Source organism: Oncorhynchus keta, chromosome 29, assembly GCF_023373465.1.
Source record: "Oncorhynchus keta strain PuntledgeMale-10-30-2019 chromosome 29, Oket_V2, whole genome shotgun sequence".
In the NCBI taxonomy this organism is placed as follows: domain Eukaryota; kingdom Metazoa; phylum Chordata; class Actinopteri; order Salmoniformes; family Salmonidae; genus Oncorhynchus; species Oncorhynchus keta.
The window spans coordinates 16781550-16800175 of NC_068449.1; the positions used below are offsets into that span (position 1 = coordinate 16781550).

The following is an 18626-nucleotide window of genomic DNA, read 5'->3' on the forward strand; positions in this document are numbered from 1 at the left end:
TCTTGCCCATTCACCCTCTGAATGGCACACATACACAATCTATTTCTCAATTGTCTCAAGGATTAAAAATTATTATTTTTAACCTGTCTCCTCCCCTTCATCTAAACTGATTAAAGTGACATCAATAAGCGATCATATTTTCGCCTGGATTATCCTGCTCAGTCTATGTTGTAGAAAGAGCAGGTGTTCTTAATGTTTTGTACACTCAGTGTATATAAGGAGTTAATGGGGGGATTCAGTCCTTATCATTGTATCCATTTCACTACGTCTTGTCTCTGTAATAGGCACACACAGAGCCATAGACTTAGCAGTTCTCAAGCCGAAGCACAGTCCTGGATAATGGAAGTTCCTCTTCCATGGATTCTTCTCAAAAGGAATGAAGGAAAAATATTGTATTTAAATGAATAAGACATTGTTTAAGAAAAAAATAAACTTTCCAATTAAATACCATTGCATTATCTCAGCATTGCTGACTAGATATCTAATGTTTTTGTGCAACACATCATTTTTTGATTTCTTAAATTAATTATTTCTAAAGTTTTCTTGGTAAAAATGAATAAGATCTTGAAGACTACTTCTTAGTGATGGGCATGAGTAATCGAGTACTGGAGTACTGAAACGGACGTCAAAGCTCGATCTTCAACCAGAGTTTTTTAAAAATCAAATACTCTAAAACTATTTGGTGGAATGTGCTTTGTGGCTGCCCGAACAGACAAGTTACACTTTGTCTTGAAGACAACGTTGATTCACTTTGACTCCAGTGTTCCAGTTGTACATGTGCATTTGCAGGGCGCAACAAAAAATAAACCAAGTCAAGAATCACACCGTTCTTCTCCATAAATTCCCTTTCCCCTCCTTGTCCTGTTCCCTCCCACACACGCATGCTGAGTGCACACAAGCTCCCATTAGACCTACAGAAATAAATGTCAATAAAAACATGCCTAACTGATGGAATACAGAAGCTACATTCCTTGCCAAATGACGACAGTTTTATCACAAATTCAAAAGGGACTAGTTAATTGTAGGAAAATATGTGTTCCAACAACGAGCTGCAGTTTTGGAATAATTGCATCCCGCCTATTTTCCGCTTAAGCTTTGCGAACTGCTAGTGCCATTTACAATTGGTTAGCCTAGACTATAACCCCCCTAAAAATAGACCGGTTCCACACTGAAAATATGCAAAAACATTTGTTTGAGCCCTGTTTCAAAATTGTATTGACATTTTATTTTATTTAACTCGGCAAGTCAGTTAAGAACAAATTCTTATTTACAATGATGGCCTACCCTGGCCAAACCCAGACAACACTGGGTCAATTGTGCCCTATGGGACTCCCAATCACAGCCCGATGTGATTCAGCCTGGATTCGAAAGTGGGACTGTAGTGATGCCTCTTGCATTGAGATGCAGTGCCTTAGGCACTTGGGATCCCCCTGGGAGAATAACTCAAGAGTGATCATCTGCTATCCCCTCCAAAATGGCGTTGGAGGGAATAGCAGCTGCTTTATAGGCTCCTGACCAATTTAGCTATTTAGTGTTTTTTTTGTGTGCTTATTACATTTACATTACATTTAAGTCATTTAGCAGACGCTCTTATCCAGAGCGACTTACAAATTGGTGCATTCACCTTATGACATCCACATCCACATCCACTTTACAATAGTGCATCTAAATCTTTTAAGGGGTTGGGGGGGTGAGAAGGATTACTTTATCCTATCCTAGGTATTCCTTAAAGAGGTGGGGTTTCAGGTGTCTCCGGAAGGTGGTGATTGACTCCGCTGTCCTGGCGTCGTGAGGGAGTTTGTTCCACCATTGGGGGGCCAGAGCAGCGAACAGTTTTGACTGGGCTGAGCGGGAACTGTACTTCCTCAGTGGTAGGGAGGCGAGCAGGCCAGAGGTGGATGAACGCAGTGCCCTTGTTTGGGTGTAGGGCCTGATCAGAGCCTGGAGGTACTGAGGTGCCGTTCCCCTCACAGCTCCGTAGGCAAGCACCATGGTCTTGTAGCGGATGCGAGCTTCAACTGGAAGCCAGTGGAGAGAGCGGAGGAGCGGGGTGACGTGAGAGAACTTGGGAAGGTTGAACACCAGATGGGCTGCGGCGTTCTGGATGAGTTGTAGGGGTTTAATGGCACAGGCAGGGAGCCCAGCCAACAGCGAGTTGCAGTAATCCAGACGGGAGATGACAAGTGCCTGGATTAGGACCTGCGCCGCTTCCTGTGTGAGGCAAGGTCGTACTCTGCGGATGTTGTAGAGCATGAACCTACAGGAACGGGCCACCGCCTTGATGTTAGTTGAGAACGACAGGGTGTTGTCCAGGATCACGCCAAGGTTCTTAGCGCTCTGGGAGGAGGACACAATGGAGTTGTCAACCGTGATTGCGAGATCATGGAACGGGCAGTCCTTCCCCGGGAGGAAGAGCAGCTCCGTCTTGCCGAGGTTCAGCTTGAGGTGGTGATCCGTCATCCACACTGATATGTCTGCCAGACATGCAGAGATGCGATTCGCCACCTGGTCATCAGAAGGGGGAAAGGAGAAGATTAATTGTGTGTCGTCTGCATAGCAATGATAGGAGAGACCATGTGAGGTTATGACAGAGCCAAGTGACTTGGTGTATAGCGAGAATAGGAGAGGGCCTAGAACAGAGCCCTGGGGGACACCAGTGGTGAGAGCGCGTGGTGAGGAGACAGATTCTCGCCACGCCACCTGGTAGGAGCGACCTGTCAGGTAGGACGCAATCCAAGCGTGGGCCGCGCCGGAGATGCCCAACTCGGAGAGGGTGGAGAGGAGGATCTGATGGTTCACAGTATCGAAGGCAGCCGATAGGTCTAGAAGGATGAGAGCAGAGGAGAGAGAGTTAGCTTTAGCAGTGCGGAGCGCCTCCGTGATACAGAGAAGAGCAGTCTCAGTTGAATGACTAGTCTTGAAACCTGACTGATTTGGATCAAGAAGGTCATTCTGAGAGAGACAGCGGGAGAGCTGGCCAAGGACGGCACGTTCAAGAGTTTTGGAGAGAAAAGAAAGAAGGGATACTGGTCTGTAGTTGTTGACATCGGAGGGATCGAGTGTAGGTTTTTTCAGAAGGGGTGCAACTCTCGCTCTCTTGAAGACGGAAGGGACGTAGCCAGCGGTCAGGGATGAGTTGATGAGCGAGGTGAGGTAAGGTAGAAGGTCTCCGGAAATGGTCTGGAGAAGAGAGTTATTGTAACTTATTTTGTACATAATGTTTCCGCCATCGTTTCCTATGACCGAAAAGAGCTTCTGGACGTCAGAACAGCTATCACTAACCTCAATATGGATAAGGACTTCAAAGAGTTGGAGGTGAAGGACATGTTGATTATCACGGATGAGGCCCAAATCCAAGACACTCGGAAAAGGAGGCGCTATAGAGGCCAGCGTGCGGAATATCTGACAAGACTACATTGAAGAATGAATAAACTGCCTCTGCCCTCAGTTCTGTTGGCTAACTTGCAATCACTGGAGAATAAACTGGACAAGCTCTATTCGAGACTATCCTATCAACGTGATCTGAAGAATTGTAGTATCCTATGTTTCCCCAAGTCGTGGCTGAACAAGGACATGGAAAATGTTAATCTAGCTGGTTTTTCTATTACATCAGCTGGACAGAACAGTAGGATCTGAGAAACTCAGGGGAGGGGGTGTTTGTACCTTTGTTAACAACAGCTGGTGTGCAATTTCTATTATTAAGGAAGTCTCAAAGTTCTGCTCGCTTGAGTAAGAATACCTCATGATAAGCTGTAGACCATACTATTATCCAATCAACATTTTTTGTAGCTGTCTATTTACCACCACAAACCAGTGCTGGCACTAAGACCACACTCAGCGAACTGTATAGGGCTGTAAGCAAACAAGAAAATGCTCATCCAGAGGCGGTGCTCCTAGTGGCCAATGATTATAATGCAGGAAAACTGAAATCTGTTTTACCTCATTTCTACTAGCATTTCACCGGCGCAACTACAGGCAAAACAACTTTACATCACCTTTACTCCACACACAGAGAAGCATACAAAGCTCTCAATCGCCCTCTGTTTCTTTTCAAATCTGACCATAATTCTATACTTGTGATTCCTGCTCACATGTAAAAACTCAAACAGGAAGTACCAGTGACGCGCTCAACACGAATGTGGTCCGATGAAGCAGATGCTAAGCTACAGGACTGTTTCGCTAGCACAGACTGGAATATGTTCTGAGATTCATCCCATGGCACTGAGGAATTTACCACATCAGTCACAGGCTTCATTAATAAGTGCATCAATGACGTCGTACCCACAGTGACCGTACGTATGTACATATCCCAACCAGAAGCCATGGATTACAGGCAAGATTCACACTGAGCTAAAGGCTAGAGCTTCCACTTTCAAGGAGTGGGACACTATTTATTTATCCTTTACTTAATTAGGCAAGTCAGTTATTAATGAAATTATTATTTACAATGATGGCCTACACCGGCCAAACCCAGGCAATGCTGGGACAATTGTGCACTGCCCTATGGGACTCCCAATCATGGCCAGATGTGATACAGCCTGGATTCAAACCAGGGTGTCTGTAGTGACACCTCTAGCACTGAGATGCAGCGCCTTAAACGGCTGCACCACTCCGGACGCTTGAAACAAATCCCACTATATGCCCTCCAATAAACCATCAAACAGGCAAAGCTTCAATACAGGACCAGGATCAAATACTACTACACAGGCTCTGATGCTCATCGGATGTGGCAGGGCTTGCAAACTATCATAGATTACAAAGGGAAACCCAGCTGTCAGCTGTCTAGTGACGCAAGCCTACCAGATCAGATAAATACCTTCTATGCTCACTTCGAGGAAAGCAAAAGTTAACCATGCATGAAAGCACCCGCTGTTCCGTATGACTGTGTGATCACGGTCTCCGTAGCCGATGTGAGTAAGACTTGAACAGGTTAACAGGCAAATGTCTTCACTGACATTTTCAACCTCTCCCTGACCCAGTCTGTAATACCTATATGTTTCAAGCAGACCACTATAGTCCCTGTGTCCAAGAAGGCGGTCTTCTGGTAAGACTCCGGAGACGCGCACACCGTGCACCACTCCCTAGCATTCTTCTTGCCAATGTCCAGTCTCTTGACAACAAGGTTGATGAAATCCGAGCAAGGGTAGCATTCCAGAGGGACATCAGAGACTGTAATATTCTTTGCTTCACGGAAACATGGCTCACTGGAGAGACGCTTTCCGAGGCGGTGCAGCCAACGGGTTTCTCCACGCATCGCGCCGACAGAAACAAACATCTTTCTGGTAAGAAGAGGGGCGGGGGCATATGCCTTATGGTTAACAAGACATGGTGTGATGAAAGAAACATACAGGAACTCAAATCCTTCTGTTCACCTGATTTAGAATTCCTCACAATCAAATGTAGACCGCATTATCTACCAAGAGAATTCTCCTCGATTATAATCACAGCCGTATATATCCCCCCCCAAGCAGACACACCGATGGCTCTGACCGAACTTTATTTAACTCTTTGCAAACTGGAAACTATTTATCCGGAGGCTGCATTCATTCTAGCTGGGGATTTTAACAAGGCTAATCTGAAAACAAGACTCCCTAAATTTTATCAGCATATCGATTGCGCAACCAGGGGTGGAAAAACCTTGGATCATTGTTACTCTAACTTCCGCGACGCATATAAGGCCCTGCCCCGCCCCCCTTTCGGAAAAGCTGACCACGACTCCATTTTGTTGATCCCTGCCTGCAGACAGAAACTAAAACAAGAGGCTCCCACGCTGAGGTCTGTCCAAAGCTGGTCCGACCAAGCTGACTCCACACTCCAAGACTGCTTCCATCACGTGGACTGGGACATGTTTCGTATTGCATCAGATAACAATATTGACGAATACGCTGATTCGGTGTGCGAGTTCATTAGAACGTGCGTTGAAGATGTCGTTCCCATAGCAACGATTAAATCATTCCCTAACCAGAAACCGTGGATTGATGGCAGCTTTCGTGTGAAACTGAAAGCGCAAACCACTGCTTTTAATCAGGGCAAGGTGTCTGGTAACATGACCGAATACAAACAGTGCAGCTATTCCCTCCGCAAGGCTATCAAACAAACTAAGCGTCAGTACAGAGACAAAGTAGAATCTCAATTCAACGGCTCAGACACAAGAGGCATGTGGCAGGGTCTACAGTCAATCACGGACTACAAGAAGAAATCCAGCCCAGTCACGGACCAGGATGTCTTGCTCCCAGGCAGACTAAATAACTTTTTTGCCCGCTTTGAGGACAATACAGTGCCACTGACACCGCCTGCAACGGAAACATGCGGTCTCTCCTTCACTGCAGCCGAGGTGAGTAAGACATTTAAACGTGTTAACCCTCGCAAGGCTGCAGGCCCAGACGGCATCCCCAGCCGAGCCCTCAGAGCATGCGCAGACCAGCTGGCCGGTGTGTTTACGGACATATTCAATCAATCCCTATACCAGTCTGCTGTCCCCACATGCTTCAAGAGGGCCACCATTGTTCCTGTTCCCAAGAAAGCTAAGGTAACTGAGCTAAACGACTACCGCCCCGTAGCACTCACTTCCGTCATCATGAAGTGCTTTGAGAGACTAGTCAAGGACCATATCACCTCCACCCTACCTGACACCCTAGACCCACTCCAATTTGCTTACCGCCCAAATAGGTCCACAGACGATGCAATCTCAACCACACTGCACACTGCCCTAACCCATCTGGACAAGAGGAATACCTATGTGAGAATGCTGTTCATCGACTACAGCTCGGCATTCAACACCATAGTACCCTCCAAGCTCGTCATCAAGCTCGAGACCCTGGGTCTCGACCCCGCCCTGTGCAACTGGGTACTGGACTTCCTGACGGGCCGCCCCCAGGTGGTGAGGGTAGGCAACAACATCTCCTCCCCGCTGATCCTCAACACTGGGGCCCCACAAGGGTGCGTTCTGAGCCCTCTCCTGTACTCCCTGTTCACCCACGACTGCGTGGCCACGCACGCCTCCAAATCAATCATCAAATTTGCGGACGACACAACAGTGGTAGGCTTGATTACCAACAACGACGAGACGGCCTACAGGGAGGAGGTGAGGGCCCTCGGAGTGTGGTGTCAGGAAAATAACCTCACACTCAACGTCAACAAAACTAAGGAGATGATTGTGGACTTCAGGAAACAGCAGAGGGAACACCCCCCTATCCACATCAATGGAACAGTAGTGGAGAGGGTAGCAAGTTTTAAGTTCCTCGGCATACACATCACAGACAAACTGAATTGGTCCACTCACACAGATAACATTGTGAAGAAGGCGCAGCAGCGCCTCCTCAACCTCAGGAGGCTGAAGAAATTCAGCTTGTCACCAAAAGCACTCACAAACTTCTACAGATGCACAATCGATAGTATCCTGGTGGGCTGTATCACCGCCTGGTACGGCAACTGCTCCGCCCTCAACCGTAAGGCTCTCCAGAGGGTAGTGAAGTCTGCACAATGCATCACTGGGGGCAAACTACCTGCCCTCCAGGACACCTACACCACCCGATGTTACAGGAAGGCCATAAAGATCATCAAGGACATCAACCACCCGAGCCACTGCCTGTTCACCCCGCTATCATCCAGAAGGCGAGGTCAGTACAGGTGCATCAAAGCTGGGACCGAGAGACTGAAAAACAGCTTCTATCTCAAGGCCATCAGACTGTTAAACAGCCACCACTAACATTGAGTGGCTGCTGCCAACACACTGACACTGACTCAACTGCAGCCACTTTAATAATGGGAATTGATGGGAAATTATGTAAATATATCACTAGCCACTTTAAACAATGCTACCTTATATAATGTTACTTACCCTACATTATTCATCTCATATGCATACGTATATACTGTACTCTATATTATCGACTGCATCCTTATGTAATACATGTATCACTAGCCACTTTAACTATGCCACTTTGTTTACATACTCATCTCATATGTATATACTGTACTCGATACCATCTACTGTATCTTGCCTATGCTGCTCCGTACCATCACTCATTCATATATCCTTATGTACATATTCTTTATCCCCTTACACTGTGTATAAGACAGTAGTTTTGGAATTGTTAGTTAGATTACTTGTTGGTTATTAATGCATTGTCGGAACTAGAAGCACAAGCATTTCGCTACAATCGCATTAACCTCTGCTAACCATGTGTATGTGACAAATAACATTTGATTTGATTTGATTTGAACGCCAAGGTAACCTGTCTAAATGACTATTGCCCTGTAGAATTCACATCTGTAGCCATGAAATGTTTTGAAAGGCTGGTATTGGCCCACACCATCCACGAAGACACCCTGGACCCACTCCAATTCGCATACCGCCCCAACAGATCCACAGATGAGTCAATCTCTTTTGCACTCCACACTGCCCTTTCCCACCTGGACAAAGGGAACACCTACAGTGCTGTGATAAGTATTTACCCCCTTTCTTATTTTCTCTACTTTTTCTTATTTTTGATAATGAATGTTATTAGATCTTTAATAAAAGCCTAATATTGGATACAGGGCACCTGAGTGAACAAATAACACAACAATTACACACTGTGAAAAAGTAATTGCCCCCTTACACTCAATAACTGGTTATGCCACCTTTGGCTGCAATGACTCCAACCAAACACTTCCTGTCATTGTTGATCAATCTCTCACGTTGCATTTTGGCTCACTCTTCCATGCAGAACTGCTTTAACTGTGCAATATTTGTGTGTTTTCCAACATGAACTGCTCCTTTCAAGTCCTGCCACAACATCTTAATTGGGATTAGGTCTGGACTTTGACTAGGCCATTCCAAACTTCAAATGTGTTGCTTTTTAGCCATTTTCATGTAGACTTGATTGTGTGTTTGGGATAATTTTCTTGGTACATGACCCAGCTGTGCTTCAGCTTCAGCTCACAGACTGATGGCCTGACATTCTTCTGTAGAATTCTCTGATACAGAGCTGAATTCATGGTTCCTTCTATTCATGCAAGTTGTCCAGGTTCTCAGGCAACAAAGCATTCCCAAACCATCACACTACCATTACCACACCTGGCCATTGGTATAAGGCTCTTACTGTGGAATGCAGTGTTTGATTTTCGCCACAGAGGTGGAGTTGCCGTACCAGGCTGAGATGCAGCCCGCCAGTATACCCTTGATGGTGCTCCTATAGAACACTGTGAGGGCCCTCAGGGACAGAATTAGCTAACTTGTATTGTTATTATATTGTGTTACTATTTCCTTTTTTATTTGCTAATTATTATAATTGTTTTCTTACTTTTTAACTCTGCATTGTTGGGAAAGGGCTCGTAAGCATTTCACAGTCAAGTCTACAACTGTTGTTGTATTCGGTGCATGTGACAAATTTGATAACTGTTCCAGGCACTTTGCACTGGTAACCTGTGGTGAATTCAATTGATTGGCCATGTTTTGGAAAGGCACACACCTGTCTATATAAGGTTCCACAGTTGACAGTGCATGTCAGAGCAAAAACCAAGCAATGATGTTGAAGAAATTGTCTGTCGAGCTCCGAGACAGGATTGAGTCGAGGCAGAGATCTGTGTAAGGTTACCAAAACATTTCTGCAGCATTGAAGGTCCCCAGGAATAGAGTGGCCTCCATCGTTCTTAAATGGAAAAAGTTGAGGTGAGGTCAGGGAGGTGACCAAGAACCCAATGGTCACTCTGACAGAGCTCCAGAGTTCCTCTGTGGAGATGGGATAACCTTCCAGAAAGACAACCATATCTGCAGCACTCCACCAACCAGGCCATTATGTTATCTGCGTTATGTTATCTGCTATATCTGTGGCCAGATGGAATCCACTCCTCAGTAAAAGACACATGACAGCCCCCTTGGAGTTTTACAAAAGGTACCTAAAGCACTCTCAGACCATGATGAACAAGATTCTCTGGTCTGATTAAACCAAGATTGAACTCTTTGGCCTGAATGCCAAGCATCATGTCTGGAAGAAACCTGGCACCATCCCTACAGTGAAGCATGGTGGTGGCAGTTTTTCAGCGGCAGGGACTGGGAGATTAGTCAAGATCGAGGGAAAGATGAATGGAGCAAAGTACAGAGAGATCCTTGATAAAAACCAGCTCCGGAGCACACAGGACCTCAGACTGGGATGAAGGTTCACCTTCCAACAGGACAATGACCCTAAGCACACAGCCAAGACAACGCAGGAGTGGCTTTGGAACAAGTCTCTGAATGTCCTTGAGTGGCCCAGCCAGAGCCCGGGCTTGAACCCGATCTAACATCTCTGGAGAGACCTGAAAATAGCTGTGCAACAACGCTGCGCATCCAACCTGGCAGAGCTTGAGAGGATCTGCAGAGAAGAATGGGACAAATTCCCCAAATACAGGTGTGCCAAGCTTATAGCGTCATACCCAAGAAGACTCAAGGCTGTAATCACTGACAAAGCTGCTTCAAAAAAGTTCTAAGTAAAGGGTCTGAATAATGAATACTAATGTAATATTTACGTTTTTTATTTTTAATACATTTGCAAAAATGTCTAAAAACCTGTTTTTCCTTTGTCATTACTGTGTTCTAAAAATAGATTTTATTGTCAGTCGAGTACTCGAACAGTAAAAAAAAAAAAGTCCAATTCCCATCCCTACGTACTTCTCGAGTGTGAACTGAATGTATATTTTCCTATTGAGAAGAAAATGTCCCTACATGCAGAGTCCCAAGGTTCGTCCCTTTATTTTACTTTTCTGCTCGGTGCTCAGCACTATGTGAAATGAATAGCTTTTTTTTAGCACCCCAGGGGCAACATAGATGAGTTTTCAAGAACCTTGGCACTGTAGTTCATTTGATGTCTTCCAAATGTCATGCAGGCTGATATTTAGTTTTGTAAGGCCGCGCAGAAAGCTCTTTTCATTTAGAGACTTGCATTCTCTGAGGTGCGTTTAGCACAACGAGCGGGGTGAAGGGCAGGGAAGAGGGATGCACTGCATTAATCTGTTCTCAGGAGGGTCAACTGAACAAGAGAATTAACAGAACAGAACTGCCTGCAGGAAATTAACCAGCTTCAGAACAGTCACTCTCTCTCTTTGTCTCGCTGTCTTTCTGTCTCTCTCTCTGTCCATCCCTATCATTTGGTCAGTCGGTCTCGCTTGATCTCTCTCTCTCTCTCTCTCTCTCTCTCTCTCTCTCTCTCTCTCTCTCTCTCTCTCTCTCTCTCTCTGTCTCTCTCTTCCAATAACAACAGCATCACAAACACACAGGTTCTGGCATTGGATTAGTTCTGTTGCAGTTTGAGCCATTTCCTAAAACACTAATCTGGAGCGCCTAGGCCAACTGGCATAACATTCCAAGGGATAAAATGCTTGATTGATTTTGATAGCTTTACAGTGAGCAGAGCTCTGGCATCTCTCCTAACCTTCTGTTATTACTTAGATTATTAAAAACGCCACAACAGATTAGTTTGTTGTAGTATAGACACTGATATGAACACTACTGTTAGAAGTCTGTCAAACTGAAGACCATAAAAGAGTCAAGTTAAATCTCAATCCTTTTAGACTGTTCACTACTGGTTGCTGTGAGATACCTTGTTGGTCTATCCAGGTCTTACCTGAGGGTGGCATGTTGTAGGGCGGACCCTGTGGTGTGCCCATGCCTGAGTTGTTGCCTGGTGACTGGTTGTAGGGGGCTCCAGATCCTGCTGTTCCCATCAGGTTCATGCCAGGGCCTGGGTAGCTGCCCTGTCTGGGACACACAGAGACAAGGGTCTGGTTAGAGAGGAAAGACCGGACCTGGATACTTGGTGTGGAGAGAAATTAGTTGGCTTTTGACAGAGTCGTAGAAAAGACTCCGTAATAGATTAGACTTTCTGCATCTTTTGCAAGCCTATAAGGCCATGCCAGTCATAGGATATGCTTATACGTTTCGGTACTGTATAAACCATCATCCTGAAAATGTAGAGTCACATTTCCTTGAAAAAAAAGACAGAATCTCTCTTTAAAAGCAAGTGTGTGATCAAGAGCAGAATAGAAATCCGTTTCATCCTCCCATCCTTCCTCTACTCCCTTGCAAATCCCTCACCCCTCCTCTTTTCATCCATCCTCTCCTCTCTCTCCTCTCCACCCAAAGTAGTAATTTAACTAATTAAGGTGTGCTTCTGGAGAGGATCATGTTATTTGTTGCCATGGCAACGACTGAAATCAATCCCGTACTTTCTCCTTTCTGCGTCACATCACAGCGTGTTGGGAGGACATCAGAGGGCTTATCAGAAACCTGCTGAACCAGAACCAACAGCAGACGGACGCCCATGGCCACCCTCCGCCACCGCTCCATACCCTCCGCCACCGCTCCATACCCTCCGCCACCGCTCCATACCCTCCTCCACCGCTCCATACCCTCCGCCACCGCTCCATACCCTCCGCCACCGCTCCATACCCTCCGCCACCGCTCCATACCCTCCGCCACCGCTCCATACCCTCCTCCACCGCTCCATAGCCTCCGCCGCCGCTCCATACCCTCCGCCGCCGCTCCATACCCTCCTCCGCCGCTCCATACCCTCCTCCGCCGCTCCATACCCTCCTCCGCCGCTCCATACCCTCCGCCGCCGCTCCATACCCTCCTCCGCCGCTCCATACCCTCCTCCGCCGCTCCATACCCTCCTCCGCCGCTCCATACCCTCCTCCGCCGCTCCATACCCTCCTCCGCCGCTCCATACCCTCCTCCGCCGCTCCATACCCTCCGCCGCCGCTCCATACCCTCCGCCGCTCCATACCCTCTGCCGCCGCTCCATACCCTCCGCCGCTCCATACCCTCCGCCGCTCCATACCCTCCTCCGCCGCTCCATACCCTCCTCCGCCGCTCCATACCCTCCTCCGCCGCTCCATACCCTCCTCCGCCGCTCCATACCCTCCTCCGCCGCTCCATACCCTCCTCCGCCGCTCCATACCCTCCTCCGCCGCTCCATACCCTCCATACCCTACCCTCCGCCGCCGCTCCATACCCTCCGCCGCTCCATACCCTCCTCCGCCGCTCCATACCCTCCTCCGCCGCTCCATACCCTCCTCCGCCGCTCCATACCCTCCTCCGCCGCTCCATACCCTCCTCCGCCGCTCCATACCCTCCTCCGCCGCTCCATACCCTCCTCCGCGCTCCATACCCTCCGCCCGCTCCATACCCTCCGCCGCTCCATACCCTCCGCCCCGCCGCTCCATACCCTCCGCCGCCCGCTCCATACCCTTCCGCCCTCCGCCGCCGCTCCATACCCTCCTCCGCACCGCTCCATACCCTCCGCCGCCGCTCCATACCCTCCTCCACCGCTCCATACCCTCCTCCGCCGCTCCATACCCTCCTCCACCGCTCCATACCCTCCGCCGCCGCTCCATACCCTCCTCCACCGCTCCATACCCTCCGCCACCGCTCCATACCCTCCTCCACCGCTCCCATACCCTCCGCCACCGCTCCATACCCTCCTCCACCGCTCCATACCCTCCGCCACCGCTCCATACCCTCCGCCACCGCTCCATACCCTCTGCCACCGCTCCATACCCTGTACCCTGTACCAAGCTAGCTCTGTAGCAACCGTGTACCAAGTCAAAAGACAGCACACCAGGACGTATAGCAGTTGGACAAACTCTACTTCCTGCTGGTCCAAATAATCTCCTGAATAATGCGAGAAAGGAGAGAGGTAGGATCACAGAACATCCCTTCATCTGTGGTGGATCATTTCCTTGACAGTAGAGAAGACTACGGGTATTTAAGGGACACGGGTTGACAGTAGTAATAGTAGTAGTGGAGACAGTTTTGTGTTAAAATACCACACGGACATAAGGTCATAGTAAAACCCCTGCCTTTCTGTTGAATATGGAGACCTGATGGTTGAAACATTGTCTTCATAAAATAAGATATTTTTGTTAGTGTAACTCTAAACACTGTGATCATGATCACTGTGATCATGCGGACAATTAGAAAAAAAACTCCTAATCTGGATTTGTGTAAATCTGTCAAAAGAACTGAACTTCCCCAAGCAGGGGAGGACAACAATGGCACAATGTATTGGATGTGAGACAGAGACAGTGACTAACTCGGCAGAGGGAGGGCTGGGTTTGGTAAACCTCTCAGTAATCTAATCTCACAGATGCAATTAGTCCTAGAGCATGTGTGATGATACATACTGTATGTAATCCCTCTATGGGCCTGTAATCACAAGGAAAACCATGGCTCACAGACAACAACATACACTCACATCAATCACATCCTGCCTGTTATGGACCGTTTCTTGGCAGCACTTTATTTTACGGGACTTTTCTGGGATTTGCCTGCTATTTACAAGGAAATGATGTGGCATCATTGGGTATTTTCTGTTACTTACTTCAAAGAATGCAACCCAATTTGTAGCTAACATGTTACCACATGGTGCATAGTGTTGATAGTTTTAATAAATCCAGAAGAAACAAATAAGTAATTGATAGGTTTTCATTGTGTCATTACCATTACCATGCGTGTCTGAGTAGATCTTTTCTGTTCCGGAAAGTACTATTTCTGTATACTGCATCTAAATCCGACATCGGCCCTTACAGGAAAACACCAGCCCCAGCTCTCATGTGGATACTGTAATACAAAACATCAACAACAAAGTGGAGGTTGACTGTGGCGCTAGTCCATTATTACTAAATCATGTCATAAAAAAAGGCCATTAGGAAACACTTGATGGAGGGAACGCAGGCCGTTTAATCACACTTAATGTATGTATGTGCTGCTATCAAAAAAGGCGCAGCGCATTTATCTTGCTCTCGGGCACCTTTGCTGAGGGAAAACACCCTGTTGCTGCAGAGAATGAGGGCAAAGCAGAGAAGGAGGGAGGTAGGTAGGTAGGTAGGGAGAGGGAGGTAGAGAGGGATTGAGAGAGAGAGAGAGAGAGAGAGGTAGAGATGGATTGAGAGAGAGAGATAAAAGAGAGAAGAAAAGAGGGAGAAAAACAGCGAGAGAGTGAGAGAGCAGAGAGGAAAAGATAGTAAAAGGAGAGTACTGTAAGAGTGTCCCTGGTGAGACAGTAAGAGGGGGGGGATTCCAGCTCACAGTACAAGCTGTACTGTAGCATCCAGTAGTCATTGTAGCGTGAGCTAGGGGACAGTTGAGGGGAAACTGAGCTCCTCTCACAGAGAAGCATCAAACCCAGCAGCACCTTCTCTCTCTCTTTCTCTCTCTCTCTCTCAGCTTGTTGTGCAGTGTTGCTGAAGCCCGGGAGAACACAGTGATAAACAGCCCAGCTGTTTTGTCTATCTGCTTCTCAAAAAGTTCCTGCTGAGTTGACACTGCTTTCAAGTGAATCTGTAAGGCAGCAAGTTGTACCATAAAGTCAGGAAAAACTCCTGTCCCTAACCATAACATGTGGATTTAGTTGAAGCCCAGAAATAACAAAGACAGAAAGCACTAGGTCATTACTACCAGCGCAAAACATTATGAATAATGCTCTCATGAGACGTTAGCCAAATTTAGAGCCACTTGAAATAATCTGAGAAAAATAATATGTGTTTTCAATCAGATAAACAAATTAGTAATTACTGTTCTATTTAAATGAGTAGACCTGCAGTCAGTCCCAGCCCTAGTCCTGTCTGTCTGTCTGTCTGTCTGTCTGTCTGTCTGTCTGTCTGTCTGTCTGTCTGTCTGTCTGTCTGTCTGTCTGTCTGTCTTTCTCCCCTCGTCCTCATGCATGAAGCTCTGCTCCCTGTCCTTAGTATTCTGCCCACATGTGTAAAGGACATCCGAGGAGGCCTGTCTCTGAGCACGCCCGGGGAGAGAGAAAGTGAGGGCCGTTGCCAAGGGCTGCCATGGTTACCAGGTGCGAGACAGTCAGCTGCAGTCACACAGACAGATCCAGAGCAGCACTACAGTGTCAGTGTCAAAGTCCCCTTCCTGGCTGTCCATTGTACACACTCACTGCTACAAAAGTGTGGCAGGAAGAAAAGAGGGGTACTGCCACCTCCACCATCCAGCCCCTATTAATACCCAGCCACACCACTCTCTGACACCCCTGCCTGGTGAGAGGGAGAGTGAGAGAAAAAGAGAGAAAAAAAAGAGAAAAGAGAGAGAAAAAAAGAGAGCGAGACTGTGGTGAGAGAGAAAAAGGGGGGGTTGCCTGGTGTAGTCAGTGGGAGGGTATGAACAATATGAATTATATATGGGCACAATCTGCTCTCAAGGCAGCTCCCTCTCAGCTCTCATCCCTCAGCTCTCAGCTCTCAGCCCTCAGCTCTCAGCCCTCAGCTCTCAGCCCTCAGCCCTCAGCTCTCAGTCCTCAGCTCTCAGCCCTCAGCTCTCAGCCCTCAGCCCTCAGCCCTCAGCTCTCAGCCCTCAGCTCTCAGCCCTCAGCTCTCAGCCCTCAGCTCTCAGCCCTCAGCTCTCAGCCCTCAGCTCTCAGCCCTCAGCTCTCAGCCCTCAGCTCTCAGCCCTCAGCCCTCAGCTTCATTTCAAGCAGTCAGCTCAGCTAGTGTCTGCCTTTCTGACTGCCTGACTAAACCCAAACATAATCTAAAATAAAACAGTGAATGAAGGGACAGCCTTAACATATTAAATACTGAGAAAAGCACCCCCTTACATCAAACAGCTCCGACGGAGAGAGAGAAGCCATTTATTAAAGCCTAGCTGGTGCTGATGCCAAGGCTGCCTGTGAGCCACAACGCTGTGGGCAGCAGAAACGCATTCTTGACATTCAAGCAGCTCCTATTTATTTAGTAAATTTACTTGCTAAGGAGGTCAGAAATGAATTATTTGGCACGGATTTACCCTGAAGTGCTCTTTTCTTGCTCTCTCTCTCTTTGCCCCTTTTCCATTTCCTTTGATTTCGTTTTTTTGAAGCTTGCTTTCTCTAAGTGCTTATTTTCTACAAGCCGTGTTTCTGTAGCTCCAGGAACAGCTACCAAAGTAATTTAAAAAACATTTCTGTCTTCAGCAGACATAGCCAGGACAACACCTAGCTTCCTAATGTTATTCTTCTGTTCTCCAAACCCCAACACCTTCCTTCACTCAAGACTGTACTCATGTTGTACATCTACAAGCCATGCAATAGTATTATCTCAATGTAAAACCTAAGATAACCCAGCTCCTTGGGTACACTTACAAGACAAGAGCAAGTTGACACAGTCATTAACACAGGTGGTTTAAGCTGCATGGTCCAAGCTGTGTGGTCCAAGCTATGTGGTTCCGTGTGGCTCAGGTGGTAGAGCATGACCCTTGCAATGCTAGGGTTGTGGGTTCAATTGCCACCGAGGACAAGCACCAAACAACAGCAAAAAGTATGAAAATGTATGCACTCACTAGTGTAAATCACTCTGGATAGGAGTGTCAGCTAAATGATTAAAATGTAAAACACAGACATATTATTTTTCTAAGTATCAGACCAAGCATGGGTGATACAAACATAATGTATAATTCAAGGCCCTTAAGAGAGCCTCTGAGGACTGGGGAAAAACACGATCACACTTATCACCATCCAGCCATTGGATATCACAGTGGCCTTGCTCTGCTCATTTGGCATTCTGCGTAATGAATCTGGAATAGTCAATCCCAGGGACATGGTTTAGGCTGTTTGGTGTGCACGTGCGTTTCTCCAGATGACAGACGATCTCCAGACAGCGAGGAGATGAAATCCAATTTCCCCTTAATCTTCAGATTATATCCTTCCGTGGATTGTGTGGGTGGTGTGGTGAGGCCGTGCCAAAGGCATGTCAGACACATGAGGAGGTGGTCTGAGGGCTGCTTGTTTTCACACAGACCACAACAGGTTGAAATGTTTCACCATGCTGCTCTCAGATCAGATTCAGGACTATAAAAGAGTAAAAACTAAACCCAGTGTTTCAGATTAATTTCCCCCTAATCTTCCTCAGCTGTTCAGGACAAAACAAGGGTTTAGAAAGAGAGCAAAACAAAAGGGGACGTGGGGGGAGGGTCCACAATTCTCCTAAAACTGTCCCCCTCCCTTCCTTTCTCCTTTCTCCATGGCAACACCACACACGTGCAGCCGCAGAGCGAGGAGCTGTCAGCTCTCTGCCTCTTCAAAGTCAGCTGGGGGACCAGTAGAGCTGCCCTTTACCACACACACACACACACACACACTGCTTCCCTCTGTGTTTCAATCAGACAGCACTAATTGCATTCCCAGCCACCCTCAGATCATCGCTACATCTGGGGACAGACTGAGAGACACACAGAGAGTCTGCATACAGTACCATCCATGGAGGGGGATCTAATATTCACAGCATGGTTCACTGACACTGCATTCTCCCTGTCCCGAAAGAACTGCTTCTGAAGATGAAAATCAGCATGCTAAGCATGCTAATTAGTATGTATTCTCTATGATGGAAACTAGGACAGAAACTGGAAAAGACAATTCTGAGGGTCTAGATGAAAGGGTGATGAGAGTGAGAGAGAGGGGGAAAGGATGGAGAGAGGGAGGTGTAGAGAGAGGATGGCAAGAAAGGCTGGGAGAGAGACAGGGTAACAGTGCTGAAATAGGACAAAGACAATGCCTCCTTCTCAAATCAAATCAAATCACATTTTATTGGTCACATACACATGATTAGCAGATGTTAATGCTGGTGTAGCGAAATGCTTGTGCTTCAAGTTCCGACCGTGCAGTAATATCTAACAAGTAATC

The 18626-nt window shown here is 47.2% G+C and overlaps 1 protein-coding gene across 1 annotated transcript in view; it reads right to left on the bottom strand.

Moving 5' to 3' along the window:
- LOC118362155 (AT-rich interactive domain-containing protein 1B-like) overlaps positions 1 to 18626 on the bottom strand; it is a 329171-nt gene that overhangs the window by 25377 nt on the left and 285168 nt on the right. Inside the window, 1 exon segment of the mRNA XM_052485389.1 lies at positions 11586 to 11719. Coding sequence (XP_052341349.1) covers positions 11586 to 11719 — 134 coding nt within the window.